The sequence below is a fragment of the Battus philenor genome, unplaced genomic scaffold (assembly GCF_028537555.1).
Source record: "Battus philenor isolate CCGP_79_NKW_IND1 unplaced genomic scaffold, ilBatPhil1.0.hap1 SCAF_25, whole genome shotgun sequence".
In the NCBI taxonomy this organism is placed as follows: Eukaryota; Metazoa; Arthropoda; class Insecta; order Lepidoptera; family Papilionidae; genus Battus; species Battus philenor.
Genome location: NW_027181688.1, coordinates 2723762 through 2746815, shown reverse-complemented (window position 1 = coordinate 2746815; position 23054 = coordinate 2723762). Strand labels below are relative to the sequence as shown.

The window sequence follows — 23054 nt, the reverse complement described above, 5'->3', positions numbered from 1 at the left end:
GCCGGCTGGCTTATCCATGGTGTCGTTTTCGCCGGCTCTGAATCGTTGAAACCATTCCTCCGCGGTTCGAAGTGATAGAGTACCATCCCCCAAAACACCATTAATCTCACGGAACGTTTCTCTAGCGGATTTGCCTTTAACGAAGGAAAACTTTAAAATAGCGCGAATTTCGCCGTTAGTGAACTCCATGTTTACACGTCTATAACTGTTGGACGCAATATCCAAACTAATCATGCATAGCGTCGTTTTGTAGGTTATGTCAAGACCTTTCAAATTATGTATAGTATTGCCAGATACGAGCTCTGTAGCGCTTTGTACATAGCCGCGAAATTCAAAAGACAAAAAGGCGAAAGGGAGATATTTGACAACCTATTATATATAGCTAAATCAAAAATTCAAAATCAATTTCAAAAAGGAATAAATACGTCAATTCGTTTTAAATTTAATAATTTCTTTTGACGTTTATATGATCAATAGTGATGTATAGGGTGTCCGATGGAAGAATTATGATTTCAAATTGATTATATCAAATATAAAATATACTACCTATAATTAAACATTTATTTCTCTTAAAATTAAAAAACAAAAAAATAATTTTTAATTTATAGATATATCGTTTAAATGCTGACTATCAAATTGGATATACTCCTGGTATTAGTTACAAATATCATCTGTATTTAAAAGGAACCTCCAGCGACGTATTATTGTAAACAAAAACCTTATTACGTATATAAAAATATATAAATAAGCTTTTATAATAAGTCATTATATATTTACCGGAAAATATAAAACCTCATTCACATCTCCGGACGTCATCGGGTATCGCTGAAACAAAATATGCTCAAAGGTAATAAACCAGAGCAAGTGTAAGGTCAAAACCGCGCAACCGAAACGCCACACTTCACGCTCGTCTGGCAGAGGCTTTACTGGGTTATTGGTCTCGTCGAGGTCGCCTTTTAAAGGCAACTTTAATTTATCATCCATTAATCATTGTATATATTACTTTAATATTAACTGCTAGATCAGTGATTCCCAAAGTGGTCTATATCGACCCCTAGGGGCAACAACTTGCAAGGGGTCTACGTCAGCGAAAAAAAATTTGGGGGTCCATGAAATGAAAATGGAGGTCCATGAAATGAAAATGGAGGTCCACGATAGTGGAACTCAACACATACACTTATAGTACCTATTTACTCACATCATACTATCTTATAATATCAAAACATTTACATTATTTATAAAAGTACCTATGAAATATATAATTATATATGTTTATAAAATTGTGTAAGTTGTAGAATGTTGGTACAATAGATTGATTTAGTTGGTATAGTAGATACAAAATTTTATTTTGAGTAGTTTTAATTTAAATTCAATTAATAAGTGTATAAATTAACATTTGTTTTTACTTTAAGTTTTTAACACTAAACTTCACTACAGTTAGAAATTTACAGGAAATCAATATCAAGTAAGTAGGGGGTCTACCCAACACGGCAAAACATGGCAAGGGGTCTACGACACAAAAAAGTTTGGGGAACTCTATGCTAGATAGATAGATTTTGGCTGACTTGTATGTCTTGTTTTCCATAGAAAAATAAATAATAATATTTATTTTAGAGTGATCACTTTATTTAGTGCTTTAATGTCATATAATAAAGATTAAAAAACAAGCTTATTTCACATTTTATAAGACTTCACCCTTTCGTAAACAGCGACGGAGTTAGCCGGCATTTACCTTGTAATGTGTGCTTATGTGTAGATCACTGTTTTAAGATTTATCACAGCCAAATAAATTACTAACAATTATCCCAACTTATATTTTTAATTAATATACCAGTAAAATCGTGAAATATGTAACACAAATGAGAAAATTCGAACATCAGCCTACCGCCATGCAATGTGCACACTTCGCGGCGCACATGCCCGGTTCAGTAGCGACAACGAAACGGACTGCGGTAAGGAAAGGGTTGATGAATAACGTGGTTATAAAGAGTGTTTGGTTATAACTGTAAAAGCATTAATAGTATGAATGTGTAGTTCATTTTTTATCATTAATGTATAGTACACTGCTATATTGAATCAGAAATGATGAGATCCAAAGAATAATCGAGATCATCGATGTAGATTGAAGAATTGCTCGTTTGAAAGGATAGTGGGCGGGCACGAGCGATGGCCGTTGAGGTCGAAAGGTTCTCGAGTGGAGAACCACGAGTAGGTAGACGCGACGTGGGTAGGCCTCCCACTAGGTGGACTGATGACGATCTTTGGGGGATGAGGGGGAGATTGGAGTAGGGGGAGTGGGAGGCTTATGACTTGCAGTGGGCGTCGTTCGTCGTCAAAAGAAGAATGTATAAACTATTTAAAAATACAATGGTTTCAGAATAAATTATATACAATGATAACTATATATTAAAAATAATTAATGTTTACTATCTGTCCTGCAGATGTATTGCCAGAAGTTGTTCGTCTGTTGTATTAAAAAATATGGGTGTAAAATATTTTTAATCTTTAAACCTTTTCACTAAGTAGTGAGCTATACATTATATCAACCCAGTGTTAGCCAACCTTTTCTGTGTCATATGTAAAATATAATTTTTATATGAAAGTAAAAAGGTTGAACTCTTGTCGAGTTCATTTTCGATTTGCCCCGCTTAACAATTTTTCACTGTAGGGTGTGGACCCCACGTTGGGAAACACTGCAGTAAACCTTTTGAAGCTATATCCAATCACTTTGTATATAACAACTATTGCTATAATTAAAAGATGTTACATCTGTTGGTGTTAATGATTTAATTACTTAGAGAAGTGAAAAAAAATAGTTTTTTGAACGGTTTTATTTAGTTCGACCCATACGGAATTTATTTGGATCAAAATTAGAAATTGAAATTTAAGCACCTTCCCGTTGTCAGATTGATCTGAAATTTGGTACACACATTTAATTTAGATGACAATACAATATAATAAAATCAATAACATTATAAATCTAAGATGGCCGCCGATACTAAATGGCGGATTACGTATTTTTCCTTAACCCTCTCAATATGGGTATCAAATGAAAGGTCTACACTAGTAAAACACAATGATTATGTCAAAATTTAAAATTCAAAATGGACGCCGTTCCAATATGGCGGACTAGGTACATATTATTCCACAACCACCACAATATGGGTATCAAAAAACCGTTTAACTTAAAAGTTTATTAAATGTATTTATTTTCTTCCGACTTAATTCTAGTAATTGAAAAAAATACACATTTGTCAGTACATAGATTTGTATACATCATTTTTAATTCGACAACAATTTAATAAAACCAAAACAAACACCGCCGATCTATTTCTAGAGCGAACTGAAATAAAACCAATTTGACATCACGTGCACATATTCATAAAACTATAATATTTAATGTATAAACGAAAATAAACCTTATACCATAACATATTAAGACTAAATTACGAATAAATAAATAAGTTATATTCAGGAATTCTGTATTTTTTTAATATATTTCGAACCTAATGGCAATAGTAATAAGGTGGTAGTAAAATGCGGTTTGGAGTGTAAAAATAACATTGCACATGCGGTCACGAGGTGGGGACAAACGCGAGTCGCGTTCACGCGATGACATCTGAAATGTTACAGCAGGCGTCGCCAAATTACGTTTCCTGTTATTTATTTAATTAATTGATTTATTACTTTATTTTATTATTTATAGAACAATTATGTACCTTAATATAAATGTCCCGAAAAAGGATAGACAATTAATTATAGATTTTAATTTTCTAGTTTGGAAGTACGCAGGAATAAGCAAGCAGGAATCACCAACATGCGGCCCGTTAAACATATTTACGCGGCCCGCTTAGTATTTCTAAAATTTAATTTATTTATTTGACTTTCATCAATATGTTGTTATAAAATTAATTGATAATAAAATGGTGGTACGTTATAAACTGAAATCATTATTTATAATAACCAACGATTAAAACTGTGCGACGCGGTGTCAAATTTCTATATCTTGTATATATATTTTTTAATAAAAATAAAGGTTTGTAAATTATTAACAAATGTTACATTATACGTTGCACGCGAAAAAGGTTATTTTATAGATATTAAAAAGGTTGCCCACCACTGTCATAAAGTATGAAATATCAGTTGTAATCGGTCGCGAAGACGAAAACGTCATGCAATTTTCTTTCATCATATCAGCTGATAGACGCCCACTGCAAGGCCTAGGCCTTCCACCAGGGTTGTCACAAAGATCAGTCTTGCGCTACCCGCGATCTTAACTATGAGATATGTTTATCTAGGTTCTACCCACGCTGCATCTACCGGGTCTTGGTGACCATTCGCCAAGCTTTCGAACTCAACGGGCATAGGTTACACGAGTGATGTGCTCCGTCGCCCGATCAACATCTTCAGCTCCCGCGGAGAAAGTTTTAAAGCCCACTTAGAAACCTCTTCTCCCTCTTCGCTCCCAGCCACTTCAGCTTGGACGAAGCCACTCTACTCGAGAAGCAAGCCCGCCACCCTCCATACCGCCTCATTGGTGGCTCACGAGCAACCGAAGCCCACCAAACCCTATACCCCCTTCGCCTGCCGAGAAACTTAAAGCCCTCGCGTTCTACCTCGCCAATGTAGACCTCGACGATGGATGCCTCCGGTCCCTCGGAGATCTTTCTCTGTATTGCGGAGCACTCGGCCCTTCTCGATACCCTTAAAGCGGAGTTTAAATAATCACCGCTCCCCCGTCTCAACGTCAGGATACACGCCTCACATCGAGCCCCGGCAGTCACGATGCACATGTCATGCACTACTCACTTACACTTGACACGACGGCCGCGTCCGCCTAACCCGCGTTCACAGCGAGGGCGGTCCGGAGAGGCCAGTGTTTCTCCCGACCGCCGAGTAGTCCTCGCTTCGTGCTACATACACTACACCTCACTCACTACACTATACACCTACACGGGTATATTTCTCCGCGTGTGGACGTCTTCGTTGTAACTGGGGTACCGATCCCCAGCTTAAAATTTCTAGTCCGTGGACCTTTGTTTTCACATGCTCAATTACGATGAAGCTGCACAAAATCTAGAGCTAGCGGCTAGCAGTATAACTTCTAGTACATCAAATAAATGTTCCCTGCCCACTGTGACTTCACACGAGCAATACTAGGAACTACGTCGTTGCAGTTTTTTTTTTATAAAGCCACTTGAAATCCCCGTCTATACCTCGGAAGAAATTTTTAAAAATATTTACAATCATAGTTAGAATTTTTATATGTAGGTCTAGAATCCACGAACAATACTAGGAACTACGTCGTTGCTGTATTTTTATTAAACCACTTGAAATCCCTATACCTCGGAATAAACCTTTAAAAATATTTGCAATTATAGTTAAAATTTTGTATATGTAGATCTGGAATCTAGAAAAAACTTAAATGAAAATTACATTAGTTTAAGATTATTCGTCTAGACGCAATAGCGTTGACCTGTTGACTGCCTATGGAGATATCTGCCCGAAACGAAGTAGGCCATATAATATCAAATAACCTTAAAAATACGATTTAAAATCGCTTGCTCTAGATCGGAGTTCTCCAAACTTTTTTGTGTCGTAGACCCCTTGCCATGTTTTTCCGTGTTGGGTAGACCCCCTACTTACCTGATATTGATTTCTGTAAATTTCTAACTGTAGTGAAGTTTAGAGTTAAAAACTTAAAGTAAAAACACATGCTAATTTATAATTTTATTAATTGAATATAAATTAAAACTACTCAAAATAAAATTTTGTATCTTACGTCCTTATACTCGTATCTCTAATGCAAGTCGTGTTCATATCGATCAGGTTGCTCCTTTTATTTGTACATATGTCTCAAACAATACTGTGTTTTTAACAGTTGTTGTTAGTTTGTGTATATAAAATATTATCGTTAGTAATATTATATTAAAATTCACCTCGACTAAATCTAAGCGGTTGATTTCAATACAAACGATGGCGTGCAAAAAGGGCAAAAGGTGCGCCCGCGCGGCGCCACTGGAAATAGACGCCGCTTCCTGTCCCGTGACGACGCGCATGCGACTTGCGCGAGTACAGTGACCACGCGCCGGAACATCGACGGACAGTCCCGTTCATATAGTGCTACATAATATTGTCACCTTACCAAAAATTATCTCGTGAATTATAATCGAAACAATATATACACTTTGTTTCGTGTATTACATATATTTTTCTTTTTTATATTTGACTACTCTGCTCTGGTATTACAGTTGTCAAGAAGAAGGGGAAAGAAACTGTATATATAGTACAACTACAAGTAGTACACACACATACATATATATATATAGAAATAAAAAAATATATCTATTGTCATGTAAATAAATCTATTGTCATATGGTACAATTATGTATTTATATGGCAACTTAGTTTGAAGAGTGCCTACAGATGGCGCTAGTGGAATAGTCGAATATATTCTAATCTAATATCCGTTTCTTTTTCGTGGTAAGGAGATAGCCAGAGGTGATGTAGGCGGTGTGTTTACATGTATACATAGACTTTAGGATTTCGATCCTAATACAACGATATCTAAAAATAAAAAAGCAGAAATAAATAAAAACGTAAAATTTACAATAAATGCATAATGTATAAGTATAATACAACGCCGGTTGTGAGATTCGAACAGAACTAACTTTTTATTATACGTTTAGAAACATACATACATTTTACTTTATAACAATGATGATAGGAACACTATACAATCTATGTTCCAATAGATGGCGTTACATGTATATTAATTAATAATTATTTTTATATAATTTCCACAATAAGAAAGTGACAAAAACAAAGTAATACAGAACCTGTAGAATTCGGTGAGGGATGGTAATGAAAGTGAGGTGAGGTATGAACGGTAAAAGGAATAAAAAGGAATGAAAGAATATGTAAGGAATAAGAGAATAAAGAATAATTGACATTCAGATGGAAGAAAGATGAGAATATAAATAATAGAATACTGTAAATTTACCCAAGACAAGGGGGCATATGGAAAATATGGAACAGCGGTAGCAACAACATTACTGAAGACGTTTAAATTTGAATTCGAACGGTTTAACAAAAAAGTATTTTGACCGTAGTGGCCAGTAATATGAAGGATGAACGTTACAAGCTTTTGACGCATCAAGTTTTCCGTGTTGGAAAAGCATCGAAGCTATTTATGGACCTTAAAATAGAACTAGCAATGTTGTGTTTCAAAATTACTATATTCGTATTGATTCTTCGTCTTTCCAGCCGGTAGACTCCCACTGCAAGACATAGGCCTCCGGCAAAGATCCCCACGAGGTCCTGCACTGCACGCGTCCAACGACTTTCGACCACCTTAATTATATCGTCGGTGCAATTAATGAAAGATCTACCCACGCCGCGTCTACTGTCTCATGGTCATAACTCGAGAACCTTTCGTGTTCATTACTCATAGCTAAAACATATCTATATGTCTGACGCAGTACATCTATTCCAATAGCACTATACACAAATACCTCACTTTGCGTCGTGGTTACGTTCCAAAAAAACACGACGCAAATTAAAACGCCGCAAAGTGAATTAAGATTTTCTATAGCAAACTATGTAAAGATCGAAGATAGGTTCCAGGGTTACCAAAACACTACTTTTTAAAAATATAATTGAACAAACAGAACATTTAAAAAACAAAAATAATATAACTCTGTCAAAAAATAAATTTGAATAATATTTAACTTTTTGTAACCAGAAACAACACGTAAAAATTTATATGAATTTAATATTTTCTTTTAAAAAAAGCATAACACACTACGTAATCGAAAATGAACTCTTAAAATTAGCAAAACAAAGTGAAAATAAAACTGTATTCAAATTGCGTTGTTTTTAATTAGAAAGGGAAGGAGAAGGAAGTTTTGATGGCATGGCGCAATAAGAAACAAGTGTTGCCTTCTTTTAGAAAATTTCAAAAAAATTTAGACTCCAACCCAAAAACAACGCAACAGCGAAAATCTAACAACGCACAGTGAAAATTAGTACTAATTAAGCAGCGACGGAACTGCGAAATAAACGCAACACGAAACGAAGCAAAGCGAGGTATTGGTGTATATATATACCTCAAACAAGATAATACAATTCAAAGAACATACCTCCGTATTACTTAAACTTATTATTATTTAATAAATAAATCAAATTTGAAGTCGTGAAGTTATTTGAACACAGCCACGCCAACGCCGCCTTCGCTTTTCTTATCTTAACAAGCGATCTCACGCGAGCTACATATGGAAACAAATTATAACAATTTTTTCGATCGCAAGCATAGATACGTACGTTTTGCCTTCAAATGTGCCGGTGCCTTGATAAATTTATAAACAACAAAAATATTTTATTGCATTATGGCCAGACAGATGGCCGAGGGGTTTTAAGTTTTTGAAGAGAACAATTCTGACTAGTAAAAGAAATGTGGAATGTACATTCACAAAGTGGACAAACAAGACCTTATTTATAGCATAAAGTAACCGTGTGTACAATAAAATCTAACACTGGAGAAATTTAAAACGAATATACCGACTCCACCGTATTTTTAGAAGTAACCTGGACTCGAAACTTCAGTCGCCTTTTCAGCTGATGGACGCCCACGACAAGGCACAGAATTCTCCCAAAGATGCCCACGATGACTGGTCCTGCGCTGTCCGCGTTCAGGGAGTTCCGCCTATGTCCTGTACCTTAACTATATCATCAGTACACCTAGTGGAAAGCCTTTTTTTTGGTTTGCGGGGAAATCTTCCGGATGTTCAAGATGCCCCGCCTCTAGGGGGAGGACGGGGGTATGTGGGATTTAGGAATCCCACATACCCCCGTCCTTCATGGGTAGCCCCATTAAAACCCCCCCGGTGATCGTCCTCTGCGTTATACGGGGGACCGCAGTATCTCCCGGTCAGGGATCGCCACGCGGTCTTCCCTCGCGCTGTGCTATTATAGATAGCCCGTTCCGAGGTACGCGTGTATGGTTTACGTAACCCCTGAAACCCTCGTGGCGCTATCACGATGGTTCGAGACCACGTCGAACCATCGTCCGCCTCAGAGTCGCTGAAGCTAGTGGGAGTTTAGGGCCCCCACTCTAAACTCCTGCGACTCCGAAGGCTTCGTTTATGGTAGAGGAACACCATGCTTTAGATGGCCGTCGCGAGGCGCGTCCCTGCGCTGACGACGTCGTCTCCGAGCGGGATCCTTCCTATGTCGGTCCCGTTTGGCTGCCTCCTTCTGGACCATGACGGTCTCACAGAAGGAAGCCACGGACCTCCACGCCGATGACCCGCTCAGCGTCGCCGACACGACTGCTGGCAAGGAAAAGTCCTGTCCGATCTCGTCCGGTAGGATCCACAGCTCCGACTGCCACGCCGGAGAGTCCGATCTAGTGGAAGGCGGACCACAACGCCTCTTGCCGGCCCAGCCTGTAGTCGCCACTCGAGAACCTTTCGGCCCCAACGGCGATGTGTCCTACCCACTGTCACGTCGGTGTTCTTCGTTCTTCAGCTGATCTCCTTGTTTCTGATTCTATTCGCTCTCCATCATCATCAGCATCTTTGGATAAATTCCCTCTTGGAATTAAACTCAGCGTTCCAGAATGAAGAGCTCCATTGATTTATGTACTGCAGAAGACAAGCTACAAAGCGGACTTTGAGACAAGCGGGCCAAATACGTCCACTTAAAATATGACATACGATCACATTAAAAGCACCAAAAGTCGCCGGATGCAAATCGCTTTCTACGATATTATTTGAAATCTATAGGGAATATATGTCTAGCGCTGCATGTCCCACGGCTGAAAAGATGATGATAACCATAATACGTTCAACAGAAGATTGATGATCTTTTGGCAAAAAATATGGAATATGGAAAGATTAGTTATAGGTGTGAAAGCTTTGAAGAGATGAACGTTTAATTCATTTGCTGTCAATTAATATATGACACTCCCTACCCAAAAAACAATGGTTTCGGATGTAATAAAGAAAGCGATAATATAGTACGGAAAAGTGTTCAAAATTTAAATTACTATGTATTAAAATTAATTATTTATTATCTGTTGTACTTCAATACAGTTTCAGTATGTGTTGAAGCATTTTGCTAACAAATGAGATATAAATTCACCCGCTTATAGCTTTGCAAATATAACCGATCATGCTGTATATAAATAATATTAATAATGGAATTGTATGATTGTTTCAGAGTGGCGAGTAATACTCCGCACTTGGTCAGCCTTGGTACGGGCCGTCTCAGCACAGCTGTCACATTACATCCTATCAAACAAGGTAATTGACACTCGTTACTGAACATCTTGTTATTTGTAATTTGGGGCTATGGCAATACAAACGTGATTTTTTATGGCCCCCGCTATAGGAGATATTTTATTTATTTACTGTTGTTTATTAAAATATTTTACATTCCAATTTTTTGATTATAAATGCTCTTTTTGCTTTGTTAAACTTGATATTATATACTATGGCAGTTTGTTTTACTGTTCTAATTTTACTCGACTAGGATTTAATGCTTTTAATTACCTTATTTATTATCTTTTTTACAATACTCCAAGAAGATTTAGCGTATTTTTCTTCCTATAATAATTTGGAAATGTTTCTCTCCTCTATATTTTTCTGAAACTGGCTGTCCATACGTTCTGCGCTAAATACAGCCGGTGATCAGCCCCGGTCTGACCCACCGCAGGGTCACAGGTACACCAGGGACTCTCCTTGAGTTTAAACCTATCAGGTACTCAGCGAATCCCCCGTGCAGTGAACATCTGGACCAGAACCGTGTCCAGCTGTAACCGGTGATGCACTTGGTGGAATTAGACGGAAACGGTGTTCTGGAAAAACATCTGCGTCACCGAAGACCTCGTGCCTTCCACATACCTCGTATTCCATTAGTCAAGCGAGTCCAGCTTTAATAGCTTGATTAATGAAACAGAGCATCTTTTGGAGCCTGGTTTCATTTTATTCTTCAATAAGTGTAGGTTAGTCTATATTGACTTTTCCCAAAGTATGGACTTCCAGAGATTCACGGGAAATTTGACGAAGGTCTACATTTCCATGGATATATACCGAACGTTTTAATTCAACATTTCTTATCCACACAGCCTGTATGGGATGATCTGCCAGCTTATTTCCCGAAAATTGTATGCCAGGTCTCTTCAGGGTTAATGTGAATAGGTGACTACTGATCCTGCGTGCTTCATCTTCCACCACATCTTCGTTTTCAATCAGGCGAGTTACTGGTCCTGGTAATTCGTAAGCGGAGGTCTCAGATCTCAGGGAATCCTTAGTGTAATAAAAGATATTAATTAGACAATCATCAGGTGGCTAGCTCTCTTTTATTTCTAGTTTGTGTAGTGTTAAAATCTGTTAATACAAATACATACACATATCAGACTATGTTGAATTTAAACGTAATTCTGCTAGAATTATACAAATATTAGATTTAGAAGTCGTATTGTGTCTTTTGCTACGACTTCGGAAAGGGTTAGCTCTGGTAGAAGTTGCAGGAGAAACTCCAACAACGCTTCTATCTATGACTTGATCCGTTGCTGCTTGGATAAAGGGCATCGCATTTTTTGAACAAGATTCTCACTGTTTTTTTTTTTTGTTTCTTTAATGGTCCCCGCGGTTGGGGACCTCTCGTTCCCCTATCTCGTGTGGGACAGGGACTTTTTAATTCTAGTAATTTACTCATTTTTTTACTTATTATCATTCTTCTTTTTCATATATCATCTTATCTGTCGTACTGTTTCTTTCATTCTACAATTTTCCCAGTCTTTCTCTTTCATTCCATTAGCCATACATTCATCGTCAACCACTAGATTCTCACTGTTGTCTTAGCATCTGTAGATTCCGGAGAATAGATACAGTCTCCTTAAAGTGTTTCACTCATTCCTAGGTCAATGTAAAAGGTTTCTAACAAACTATCAAGTGACAAATATAATGTGTTAAACATAGGCTCTGCCATAAGGCATATTATTTTATTTCGGAGTATGTTCACCAAAAATATTTTTGGAAATTAATTGTACTTGTTAAAAAAAAAATTAAAAATACGAGCTGTATTGAATTTCATCTTAGTTGATGTTGTAAACATAATTTTAAGCTGATGATTATAGTGGTCTCATATAATAAAGCTATTTTCGTGGCGCAGAGGATGCCTAGTTTAAGACCTCATAAGGTAGCGAAGGTTCGACCACGTTCTGCCATTTCACCGGATTTGGAATAGTATAGTTGTGGCAATGTATTCCAGGTCGTGTGACAATCGGCTCGGACCCGACATGCGACATCTACGTGGTGGGCACGGGCGTAGCGTGCGTGCACTGCCGCGTGGAGAACTCGCACGGTGTCGTCACGCTGTACCCTGTCAGCGGCAGTACCCTGCTCGACGGTCTGCCGGTCGACAAGCCCACGCGTCTTTCCCAGGGTAAGAACACACTGCAGACTTATTCACAAGAACATTGTTATTCAAGTTATAGTAAATACAGACGCATGTATTTGTGGCGTTGCCTAGCAACGAGCTCTTACCCACGTGATCGTCGATCGCATCGCGGCGGCGGCGGCAATGAAACGGATAAATGACAGATGGCGCCACAGTAGACGCAACAAAAGTTTGCATCGCGCTGTTGAGAGTCTCTGCGCTCATTATAAGTGCTAGCGGAGGTGCGGTCAACATTAACAAGAAGCTACAGAAGAACAAGAAGCTACAGAAGATCAAGAAGCTACAGAAGAACAAGAAGCTACAGAAAGACAAGAGGCTACCGAAGGACAAGAAGCTACCGAAGAACAAGAAGCTACAGAAGAACAAGAAGCTACAGTACTACGACCACTCCTACATATTCAACAGGACTGTGGTATATGTCGTTCAAAGCTGGGGATATGGGACTCTGCCGTAGATTTCGTAGATACGTGAAAAGTAAATATTGTTTAAAATAATAAATGTTAATATACATATTAAAAAAATTGTCGGTTAGTACAAAACTTCAATGTTATTCCTAAACTTACTCATTGATGGAGTTTCTCATGTTGTAAACGGCATTGCCACTTGGAAAGCAAAAGAAATGTACAAGGTGTTTGGTTATAAGCATAGATGCACAGACCGCGGCCCGCCGGTCGAATACTGGTGGCCCGCCGACAGCAAAAATAATACTCACATACATTCGAAAAATATTGAATTCTATTCCAGAATAAAACCGAAAAAAAATAAATTAAATTTACATCTGGCGGCCGGCCCGCCATCAGTTCATGATTTGCCCGAGTGGCCCCTAGTCTTAATAAGTCTGTGCAACCATGGTTATAAGTGTCAAAGCTTAAAAGAGAGAATGTGAATGAGAAGGCGATAGAAAGAAATAAAACAAACAGAGTATAAAAAGATAAATAGATTAAAAACGTAAATAGAAACAAAACTGTGATAGAAATAATTATAGAATATGTAATAATGTGTAAAAAAAAATGTAAAATAAAAATATAAATCAAAAAATGTAAAAAGAAAAAGGGAAGAATAATAGACGAACAGAACAAAAGGGTAAGAAAGAAGAAATGTGGTATAAAAGAATGGAATGAAAGATCATGTGAAGAATGGAAGCAGAGAACGGAAAGAAAAAAAACTAAGAGAAAAAAAATTGCCCAAAAAAGACCCTGTCCCACCACAAGATAGGGGTACGAGAGGCCCTCAATAGCGGGGGACATAAAAAAAGAGGGAATGTATAGGTCATTTGTTGTCAATTAGCGCAGTGCTCCGCAACCGGTGTACCATAGGTCGTATACAAGTGTGCCGCGGTAAAAGTTAATAAATTGAAATTTTACAATTTTTCTTTGTACGTGTTTTGTATTTGAGACATAATGGCATGTCACGTTCACTCGTCTCTAAAATTTAGTTTTCTGTATGTCTTGAAATTCTAGGAAAGATTTTGGTGTGCCGTAGATGGGAAAAGGTTTCGGAGCAGTGTATTAGCATATGGTACAGTCTCTCCAAAAATTAATATGTTCAGAAATATTAAATAACGTAATGATAGCGTAGTAAGAAAAAATATCTAATAGATTCAGGTGTTACTTTGCGGAAGTCCATCCTAAATAAGAAAAAATGTTTTCAATATTCGAATTACGGGATATTAAAATTAATTATTATTTACTATCTGTCCCCGCAGACTTTGTATTCCGAAGTTATTGTCTTGACGTATTCCAATAGAAAAAAAATAATTAATGTAACGTATTTCAAAGTGAACAATTTATACAGATTAGTTGGAAATAGTTGTGAAAGGTTTAAAAATTTTTGCTGACAAATGAGATATATATTGACTCATTTAAAGATTTTTATATATAACTAATTATTCTATACAATATAGATTATTTTTTTGAATCTGTGTTGTAAAATTTTATTTCATAAAAATTACAAACAGAAAATACTTTTAGTTTTGGGTAATCAGACTATACAATATATCTAATGGATTCAGGCGTTACTTTGAGGAAGTCCATCCTAAGTAAGAAAAGGGCTACTATATAGCTACTTCCGCTATGAAGCAGTAGTCGCGCAGTGCACTGCCCGTCAGCCCGCTGATAAATGCGCATGCGGCAAACAATGCAAATTACACAACTACCACCGTTAAATCACTCAACACGTGTTTCACTCCTCCACGGGGCATCCTCAGGAGTAATGTTACACCGATTAGTGCCAAACACCGAGTGTTTTCCGAGAGACTAGAGGAAGTAGTTATATAGTAGTCCTTTTCTTACTTATACAATATGTACTTAAACCTGCTTGCGTCGAATTCCAGGCAGCATGCTGACAATTGGACGCTCCAATTACCTTCGTTTTAACCATCCGGAGGAGGCGAAACTCATGAAGTCGGTGCTGCCATCTGGTCACGTGTCCATGGCACCGATACAGTTCCAGCCAAACGAGCAATGCGTACCCCCTGGTAAGTGTGCCCATTGTATACATATAACCCAACCAATTGGCTTTGTTAGGTTTTTACTAAGACAGGCCTACCCAGAAAGATAAATCAAGCCAATATTCAACCGTCCAGCCCTATTCAACCGTTGCACAATTCTATTTATGATTATCACTTACTTTCTAATTCATGGTATCAATCGAAGGTTATCATCGGGATTTAGAAAAAAACAATGTTAAATTATGGTCAACATAAATTTCCCAAAGGTTGGAAACTGTCTTTTTAAGACAATGAAAAAATTTGACTAATTTCATATAATTCATATAAACATCATAATGTTAACCGCCAAGATCGTTAAGATCACAGGTCTTATGCTACCAGCATCCAGCGAATTCTTGTGACTTTCACTATGTCTAGGGTCTAACAAGTAGAAGCCCTGCCCACGCCGTAGTCAACCAGTATCATGGTATTCCACACAGCGCGCAAGAGAGATGGTCACTGGGACCCTTAGCTTCTGGAGTAGAAACCACATACTGGCGAGCATGACGTGGAAAGTCGAACCATAAGGACGACCTTGTTAAATAAGAAAAGGACCAATATTTAGCCACTTCCGCACATGCAGCAGTAGTCGTGCAACAAAGTGCACCGCCCGCCAGCCCGCTAATAAATACGTATGCGGCAAACAATACGAATTACACAACTACCACCGTTAAATCACTCAACACGTGTTTCACCCCTCCACGGGGTATCTTCAGGAGTTATGTCACACCGATTAGTGCCAAACACAGTCTCTTCCAATCTCATTGTTTGCCGCATGCGCATTTATCAGTGGGCTTGCGGGCAGTGCACTTTGTTGCACGACTACCACTGACATTTATCCAAAGTATAACATTTAAAAACATATACGTTCTATATAAAATATATACATACATATACATTGTTTATAAAATATAACACGTCGTAAACATTCTATAATTATATAAATCTCTATTTTACTTTGTAATTCGTAAATCGTCGTAAATACTTTCGTTTCCTCAGGTTACATCAATCACCACACGGATACATCACCTCGCTACCAAAACAACATCCAAAGGATCTATAAAGATACCTCCCTTTCTCAATTAGATCAAGAACTCGATATGACTCTAAAAGAAATGTCCAGGAAGAAACCACCCGCGGTCCCTAAGAAACCTTACAGAGATATCGATCAATCTGATTCGAATTCCGACCAAGAGACGCGGCCTAAAATGTCCGGAATAATGGCGAAAGTTTCAAAATTCGAATACTACGCTAAACAACAGAAATGTGTTGGACGTAGCCAGTTTTATACGACAAACGAGAACGAAATATCGCCGAAGGTTTTCAGCGCAAACTCCTTGACTGTCAACACTCCAGCGAAAGACGTCTTAGTCGGCCGAACAGTTCCCAACTACGTAACGAAATTCAAACACGAACAAAAGATGATCGTCCTCAACGAGAACAACTTCGACACCAGAAACACATATAGCAACGTAGCGATCAGAAACAAAACCAAAATAGACGATATCGTGAGAAACTTCGACGACACTAATAAACTCCCGAAGAAAATCAACAACGAAACGCGAGCAGAAAACATCTACGGAAAAATCAACATTAAAGACAATTGCGAGTCTAAAAGCAATCTGGATTGCAAGAACAATCTAGAAAGCGATGTGGAAAGTTCTAGAAGAGACCAGAAAGTTAGCGCGCCTTATGATAGAACTCCGCAATATCTACCAGTGTACAATAGCCAATACGATAGGAGTGTAGAAGCAGAAAATATGAGAATGAAGGTAAGTTTCACTCCATTTTTAAGACATATTTAATGACTATCTAAACCTGTAGAAGCATTTATATAGGTGAATGTGTATCTAATTTCCCAGCAAAAGAAATTAAAGCTCATAGTGATCGCTCTGGAATATGTTACATCAATGCAATGCGAAGCCAATAACTTCTAGTAACAAATGTGAATTATAAAAACCCTTTTTCGTACTATATTATAGCTGCGTTATAATTTCTAAAGCCATCTATTTTTGGATAGAGTGTGTTCATACTTCACAGAAATTTGCTAATACATTCACCCTTTAAAGCTTTTATACCTATTTACAAATATATCTAAAAAGGTGCGACACTTTTCCGTTATTTAATGGAATCAGGCGTTACCTTGCGGAAGTCCATCCTAAGTAAGAAAAGGACCAATATTTAGCCACTTCCGCACATGCAGTGGTAGTCGTGCAACAAAGTGTACCGCCCGCCAGCCCGCTGATAAATGCGCATGCGGCAAACAATGAGAGTGGAAGAGACTGTGTTTGGCACTAATCGGTGTAACGTAACTCCTGAAGATGCCCCATGAAGGAGTGAAACACGTGTTGAGTGATCTAACGGTGGCAGTTGTGTAATTTGCATTGTTTGCCGCATGCACATTTATCAGCGGGCTGGCGGGCGGTGCACTTTGTTGCAAGAATACCACTGCATGTGCAGAAGTGGCTAAATATTAGACCTTTTCTTACTTTTCCGCTAGCCTTTCTCATGCGTTCATTCATAGTATCATTAATAAAGAGCGGATATTTTTTTGACATTTGAAAAATAAAATAACCTCTGAAATTAATTGGTTTCAGTAAAGATTAAAATTTTTAGTTTTTTTATGGTCTTTGTTATTTAGGGCCTTTCGTTCCCACTGTCGTATTTGGGACGAGTACCTTATTCAACAATTATTCTATTCATTATTACTCTTTTATTTTCGATCTCTCCCTCATCCTCCACAATTTCTATATCTACTTTCTCTTTCACTCATCAGTTTCTTTTGTTCTTATTATATTCTGTAATATCGTTCAGTTCGCAATTTAAAATTACTAATTTTTTTTTTCTTAGTATACCCTTTTTAAATCTAATCTTTATTTTTATTTATAACCTTTGGATAACCTTTCTGCAATAATCTAGGAATTTGCAGTTTTTTTTTATCTGCCATTAGGAAGGTGATGCCACTTTCCATCTATTCAACTCCACTTCAAACACATATTTTTCTTTTGAGAGTACGTGACAGCTCGCTAGTGGGTGGGCCATGGTCTAGTCCACTGCTGGGTGAGAGATCTATGATTCTCCCTGTACCTATATAGGTACTAAGCGAATCCCCTGTGTCCCGCTATAGAAGAAGTTAAAAGACGCCTACTTCTACCGTCTCCCGACGATTTACTAAATAGTCTTTTCACTTTCTGATCTTCCTTCTTTCACTGTGCTTTCCTGGCCTTGGTTCTCAATTCAGAACTTTAAAGCTCCAGCGTCCTTTCTTTGATGTTAACTGTTCACCACCATTTCATCTTGTCAATCTTCTTGCTCAATTCTTCTGCGGATATCTTAATTCTTAATTCAATGTCACAAGGAAATCCTAAGTATAGCCCTATAGAGTTCCAAAGTGAGAGACTACATTTCACTACGGAGTCATCATTGGTAACTCATTTCAGCCTATATACTCCTTCTGCAAGGCATAGACCTTCTCTAGATATCTCTAGAAGGATATCCAATCCATAATCCCCACGTTTGGTAAACTGGTTGGCAATCGCAATACGGTATTATGGTACGCAGAAAACGCTGCTGTCTATCTTCTAGAAACTGCTGTAAAACTAGTGGCAACCCTATATCGCGATCTACGGTCGCCACTGCCCATTTAACACACATTAGTTGGTTAAAAAGCTTGAATTTGTAAATTACACGAAGCCTTAGATAAAGGTTTACTGACTCAAGATAATTATATTGAATATTATTTAAACACAAGGTGGACAATCGACCTTGTTAATGTCGATGGATGCAGGAAGGTTTCAACCAATCAAATTGTAAATCTAAGGGGGAGACCTATGTCCAGCTGTGGGCATGTTAGCTTTGAAATCATGATGAGTTATCCCACTATCTAAGAAGTGATAAATTTGAATAGCTAAATTAAAAAATAACGTTACGACAATAGTCACTAATGAAGTAGTTACGTACGCACCGCTATCAGAACAGATTTCTCTTTCTAAAGATTAATAACATAACTGATAAGCGATAAAATTAAGAGACCGTAATTGAAATTAAGGAAACAATAGCCGCTATCTGAAGATAAACTTTGACGTTACGATAAATATTCTGCGGTGCTACAATGCGGCAAATGTGGCAGTAAGATCTCGTTTCTTTGTCGTGTTGGATACCCGATTTAAAAAAAAAACATCTGCCTCGCAAAAGACCGCGAAAAAAACATGTCTTCCGAATTCAGTGTCAGTGTGGTGCAGTGCTACAGAAAAATATAGTATATTTTATATAGTCAATTTCTGTGCAGTGAATTATATGTATATATATAAACGAACCTCGAAGATATTTAAATTATCAAAATGATTATAACCTCAACAATGTCAGATAAAAAACGATTATCACACAAACGTGTATTTAAACTATTTATAAAAAGTTTAAAACAGAACACATTCGCACTGAAACAGCTAAAATTTTCAATAGATAATAAATCCGACGTGCAAAAGGATAAAGATAAAATATTCGATTTAGCTAATTCAGTTAACGAAAAATTAGACATAGTTCACAAACTCCGAAACGATATAAAAATATATCGTACCATAAACACAGTACTTACAAATCACTATATAAAAGAAACAAGAGACCACGAAAATACCATAGACAATAAAATAATAAAATTAGAAACACAGATAAAAAAATCGTACGATGACTTAAAGTCTTTGATATCCAAGATGGCGGACGTGAAATGTGTTGCCAGAGACAATACAAATATTTCGGCTCCAATTCGAAATAGTAATGTTTTTATGGTAGGAAACAATTTGAAATTTAAACAAGCAAACGAATTTTATGCGAGAAATGAGATTTATAACGATATTATCAGAAAAATTGATAAAATGTTTTGTGGTTTGGTAAGTTTAAATGTTGGCAAATATATTCCTTAATTCTTTTTTCTAATAAACTTGTATAAAATGACCAGTCTGAAATATGGTACATTAATCTGTTTAATTATTCGGATAGAAATGCTAATAACTTCTAGCAATATATAGTCATAATATTAGTCTACAGGAACATATTAAAAACAGAATTTAATTTTAACATATGATAATTCGAATTTGAAAATGTTTTTTTTTCTCAGTAGAATTAAATAGTTTCCGCGGGTTTTAATAATAATATCTAAATCTAATAATATATTAATAAAATCTAATAATAATAAACGTCATTTATATACGGCATTTTCTAAGAAAAAATATATTTAAACTATCAGCCTTATAATAAATACACAGGGTGATTCGTTATAGGTGTAAAAGTTTTAAAGGGTGAATGTACACGATGTACAAAAATCAATGGTTAGAAAAAATAATTATGATAAATTTATAATCTGTACGTACTGCCTGAAGCCATTGCTATCTATCTTGTAATCGCGTTTTACATGGTGATTAGAAATAGGTGTAAAAATTTTAAAGGTTGGCTCATTATTGAACTTTAATTCATTAAAAGTTTTTAAACCTGTAACCATTTTTCCTGTTTAGTATGGTAATATTTCATAATAATCTACGGAACTCTAAATTGAAATAAATAAATCATATCTATATCACTGGCCATCGCTAAGGAATATAGATAAAAAAATCACAGTTAAAAAAATTTTTCTTACCAGTGGGCGGTTGCTTGTGAGGCCATCGAAGATTTTTAAATAAAAAAAAAATGTGTTATTATTTTACGTTGGAGTAATTTAAGATATTTAAAAGTAGTATAAGTGACATATGTAATACAGTCCAAACAAGTAAATATATATTTTATCACGTTAGTCATATATATATGCAACACTATATGTTATACATCATTAGTCATCTACCTCTCCATTTGTCAGCTTTCGCCTCAAAGCGCCCTAAAACTACATTATTGTTATTTTAACTCAATCACGTGGTTTATGATTCTGTTCTGTTTCAGGCCTACCAGGATAGGATAAAAGAAGAAGAGCAGAAGGAAGCGGAGACAGCGAGGTTAGAAGAAATACTCAACATGTGCGCGGAGTATGAAAGGCAAATTGCCACAGGTCAGTGATGTTTCATTTTCATCATCATTTTAACCGTAGAATGTCCATTGTTAGACATAGATCTCTGCTGTGGATTTTCAGCGGAAAGCGACTTGCATCTATAGCCTTCTGACTGATCACATAGCGTAAAAAACAGATGGCGCCACTTTAACCCTTAATAACCTAGTTTCAATTTTGATACCAATCTTTTAAACCGATTGTTCACATTACTATTAGTTTTTTTTATAGGTTGGCTGTACGAATTTTACTGTTGTATAATATTCTTTCCAACGAAATTAAAAAAAAAATCTATTTTCCCCTTCATCTAGACCCTCAAGCAAACACAGTAATATTAAAAAAATATCACTTTCGTAAATCAGACTACTAAGGGTTAAGTTTCTGGAGTTAAGACGGGAAGCACAGTGTAGTTTGCCTTTCATTATGATTGTCATAAAAACTGTCTTTAATTTATTTATTTCCTTACTTTTCTAAAAGCAATGATTGGCTCGTTCATAGTAAGAGAGAAAGAGATGGGCTTAAAGAGCAATTTATACGTTAAAGAGGGAGACGGATAATTATTGTATGTTTGTATTTAAAATATAAATTACGGATTTTCACAGGCGCGGGCGTTTAGTTTTTTTTTGTGCTTTATGACAAAATCATGAAATGCTTAATAGGAATATAGGAGTTTTAAGTCCGAAATAAAAGAGCCGAAGATATAAAGGATATATTTTTAGTCTGATCTGTCTTATTCTCTCTCTGAGCCGTACCGAGCTGAATGAGTCAAAGATATAAATTAGTGATATATATTCCAAGATTGAAAACATATGAATCACTCATTTCTTGTCTGGGATACATTTTGCCCGTGTCTAGTTTCAAGCAGTGATGTGGTAAAAAATAAATCTAAATATGTTATGAGTGTAGTATCAAGGGAGATGCATATCTAGGAGCAACAAAAACACTTTAAGGTTCTGTATTAGAGGCCACACACTGTAAATTGCAGCGAAATTTGCTTTTGCCGGTCTTTAAGAGTCTTTCATTGTCATGGTTTTACATTTGTTAACCAATAAAGTCACTTGTATAACTTCGACATTTTTACATATGTATGAAGTTTATCATTTTTTGTACTATTTATTAATCAATATAAGTTGACGATACTTAAATATTGATTTGCGCAATTTGTCCTAATAAACCTATTGACATAGATTCTGTAGTCGTTATCATACAGACGTAATCGCTTGCTTAATACAAATAAGTATTATATCAAAACAACTTTCATATTGTATTATTATTTATTTTTAATATAGTTTATTGTAATATGTATAGATAGAAACAGGTCAAGGGATGTTACATTGTTCTGAAGAAACATAGTACAAATTTAGTACAGAACCCGGCGGTAAATATTGCACATCGACCTATTGACTATTGCCTATCGACCTTTGGAAAGAGAAAATCGGCTAATTTTTTGAGCACTATCTCTGTCCCACACTACCTATGTGACGTATTGACAGTCGTTGCATTTCATGCGACGAAGATAACGCTCTACGAAGTCGAAATTAGCTGATTGTCTCTTTCTAAATGTCGATGTGCAATATTAATCGCCGGGTACTGTAAATACATTTAAAAATGTTAGATGCGTACTGATTTAACTCTATATGGTTGTACGCCGCAGTTTGATTTACAAGACACTCTCATACATTTTATGACGTGACGGAAGGCCACTATTCTCTTGGGATCTTTATCTCAGTATGTCACAGAATTAGTAGTCCATCGAATTATACCTCTCAGGCGTGTGCACCAAATAATGAACAGGAGCAACGGTCCTAGGAAAGATATCAGAACTTGACTCATAAAAAAGACGTGTTGGTTGTTATGGAAGCCAAAAATCACATACATTTATGTATAAATATATATATTTGAAGTATCGAACAACTAAAAAAATACATTCAAGAAACTTATATCACTTTTGAGAAGAGCATAAAATTTATATTCCCATACATTTTGTATTTGCGACAAACCTAAGAAAGATTGGTTGTAAATGTGACTATATATATATATACGCATATATAGTGATCAAATCAGTTTCATCCA

At 36.6% G+C, this 23054-nt stretch overlaps 1 protein-coding gene across 2 annotated transcripts in view; it reads left to right on the top strand.

The window, feature by feature from the left end:
• LOC137924890 (pleckstrin homology-like domain family B member 1) overlaps positions 1–23054 on the top strand; it is a 164169-nt gene that overhangs the window by 91118 nt on the left and 49997 nt on the right. For both annotated transcript variants that reach the window (XM_068768274.1, XM_068768275.1), the window contains 5 exons: positions 10222–10304; positions 12277–12450; positions 14798–14941; positions 15953–16725; positions 20879–20984. In XM_068768274.1, the coding sequence (XP_068624375.1) occupies positions 10222–10304; positions 12277–12450; positions 14798–14941; positions 15953–16725; positions 20879–20984 (1280 nt within the window). The remainder of the gene's footprint in view (positions 1–10221; positions 10305–12276; positions 12451–14797; positions 14942–15952; positions 16726–20878; positions 20985–23054) is intronic.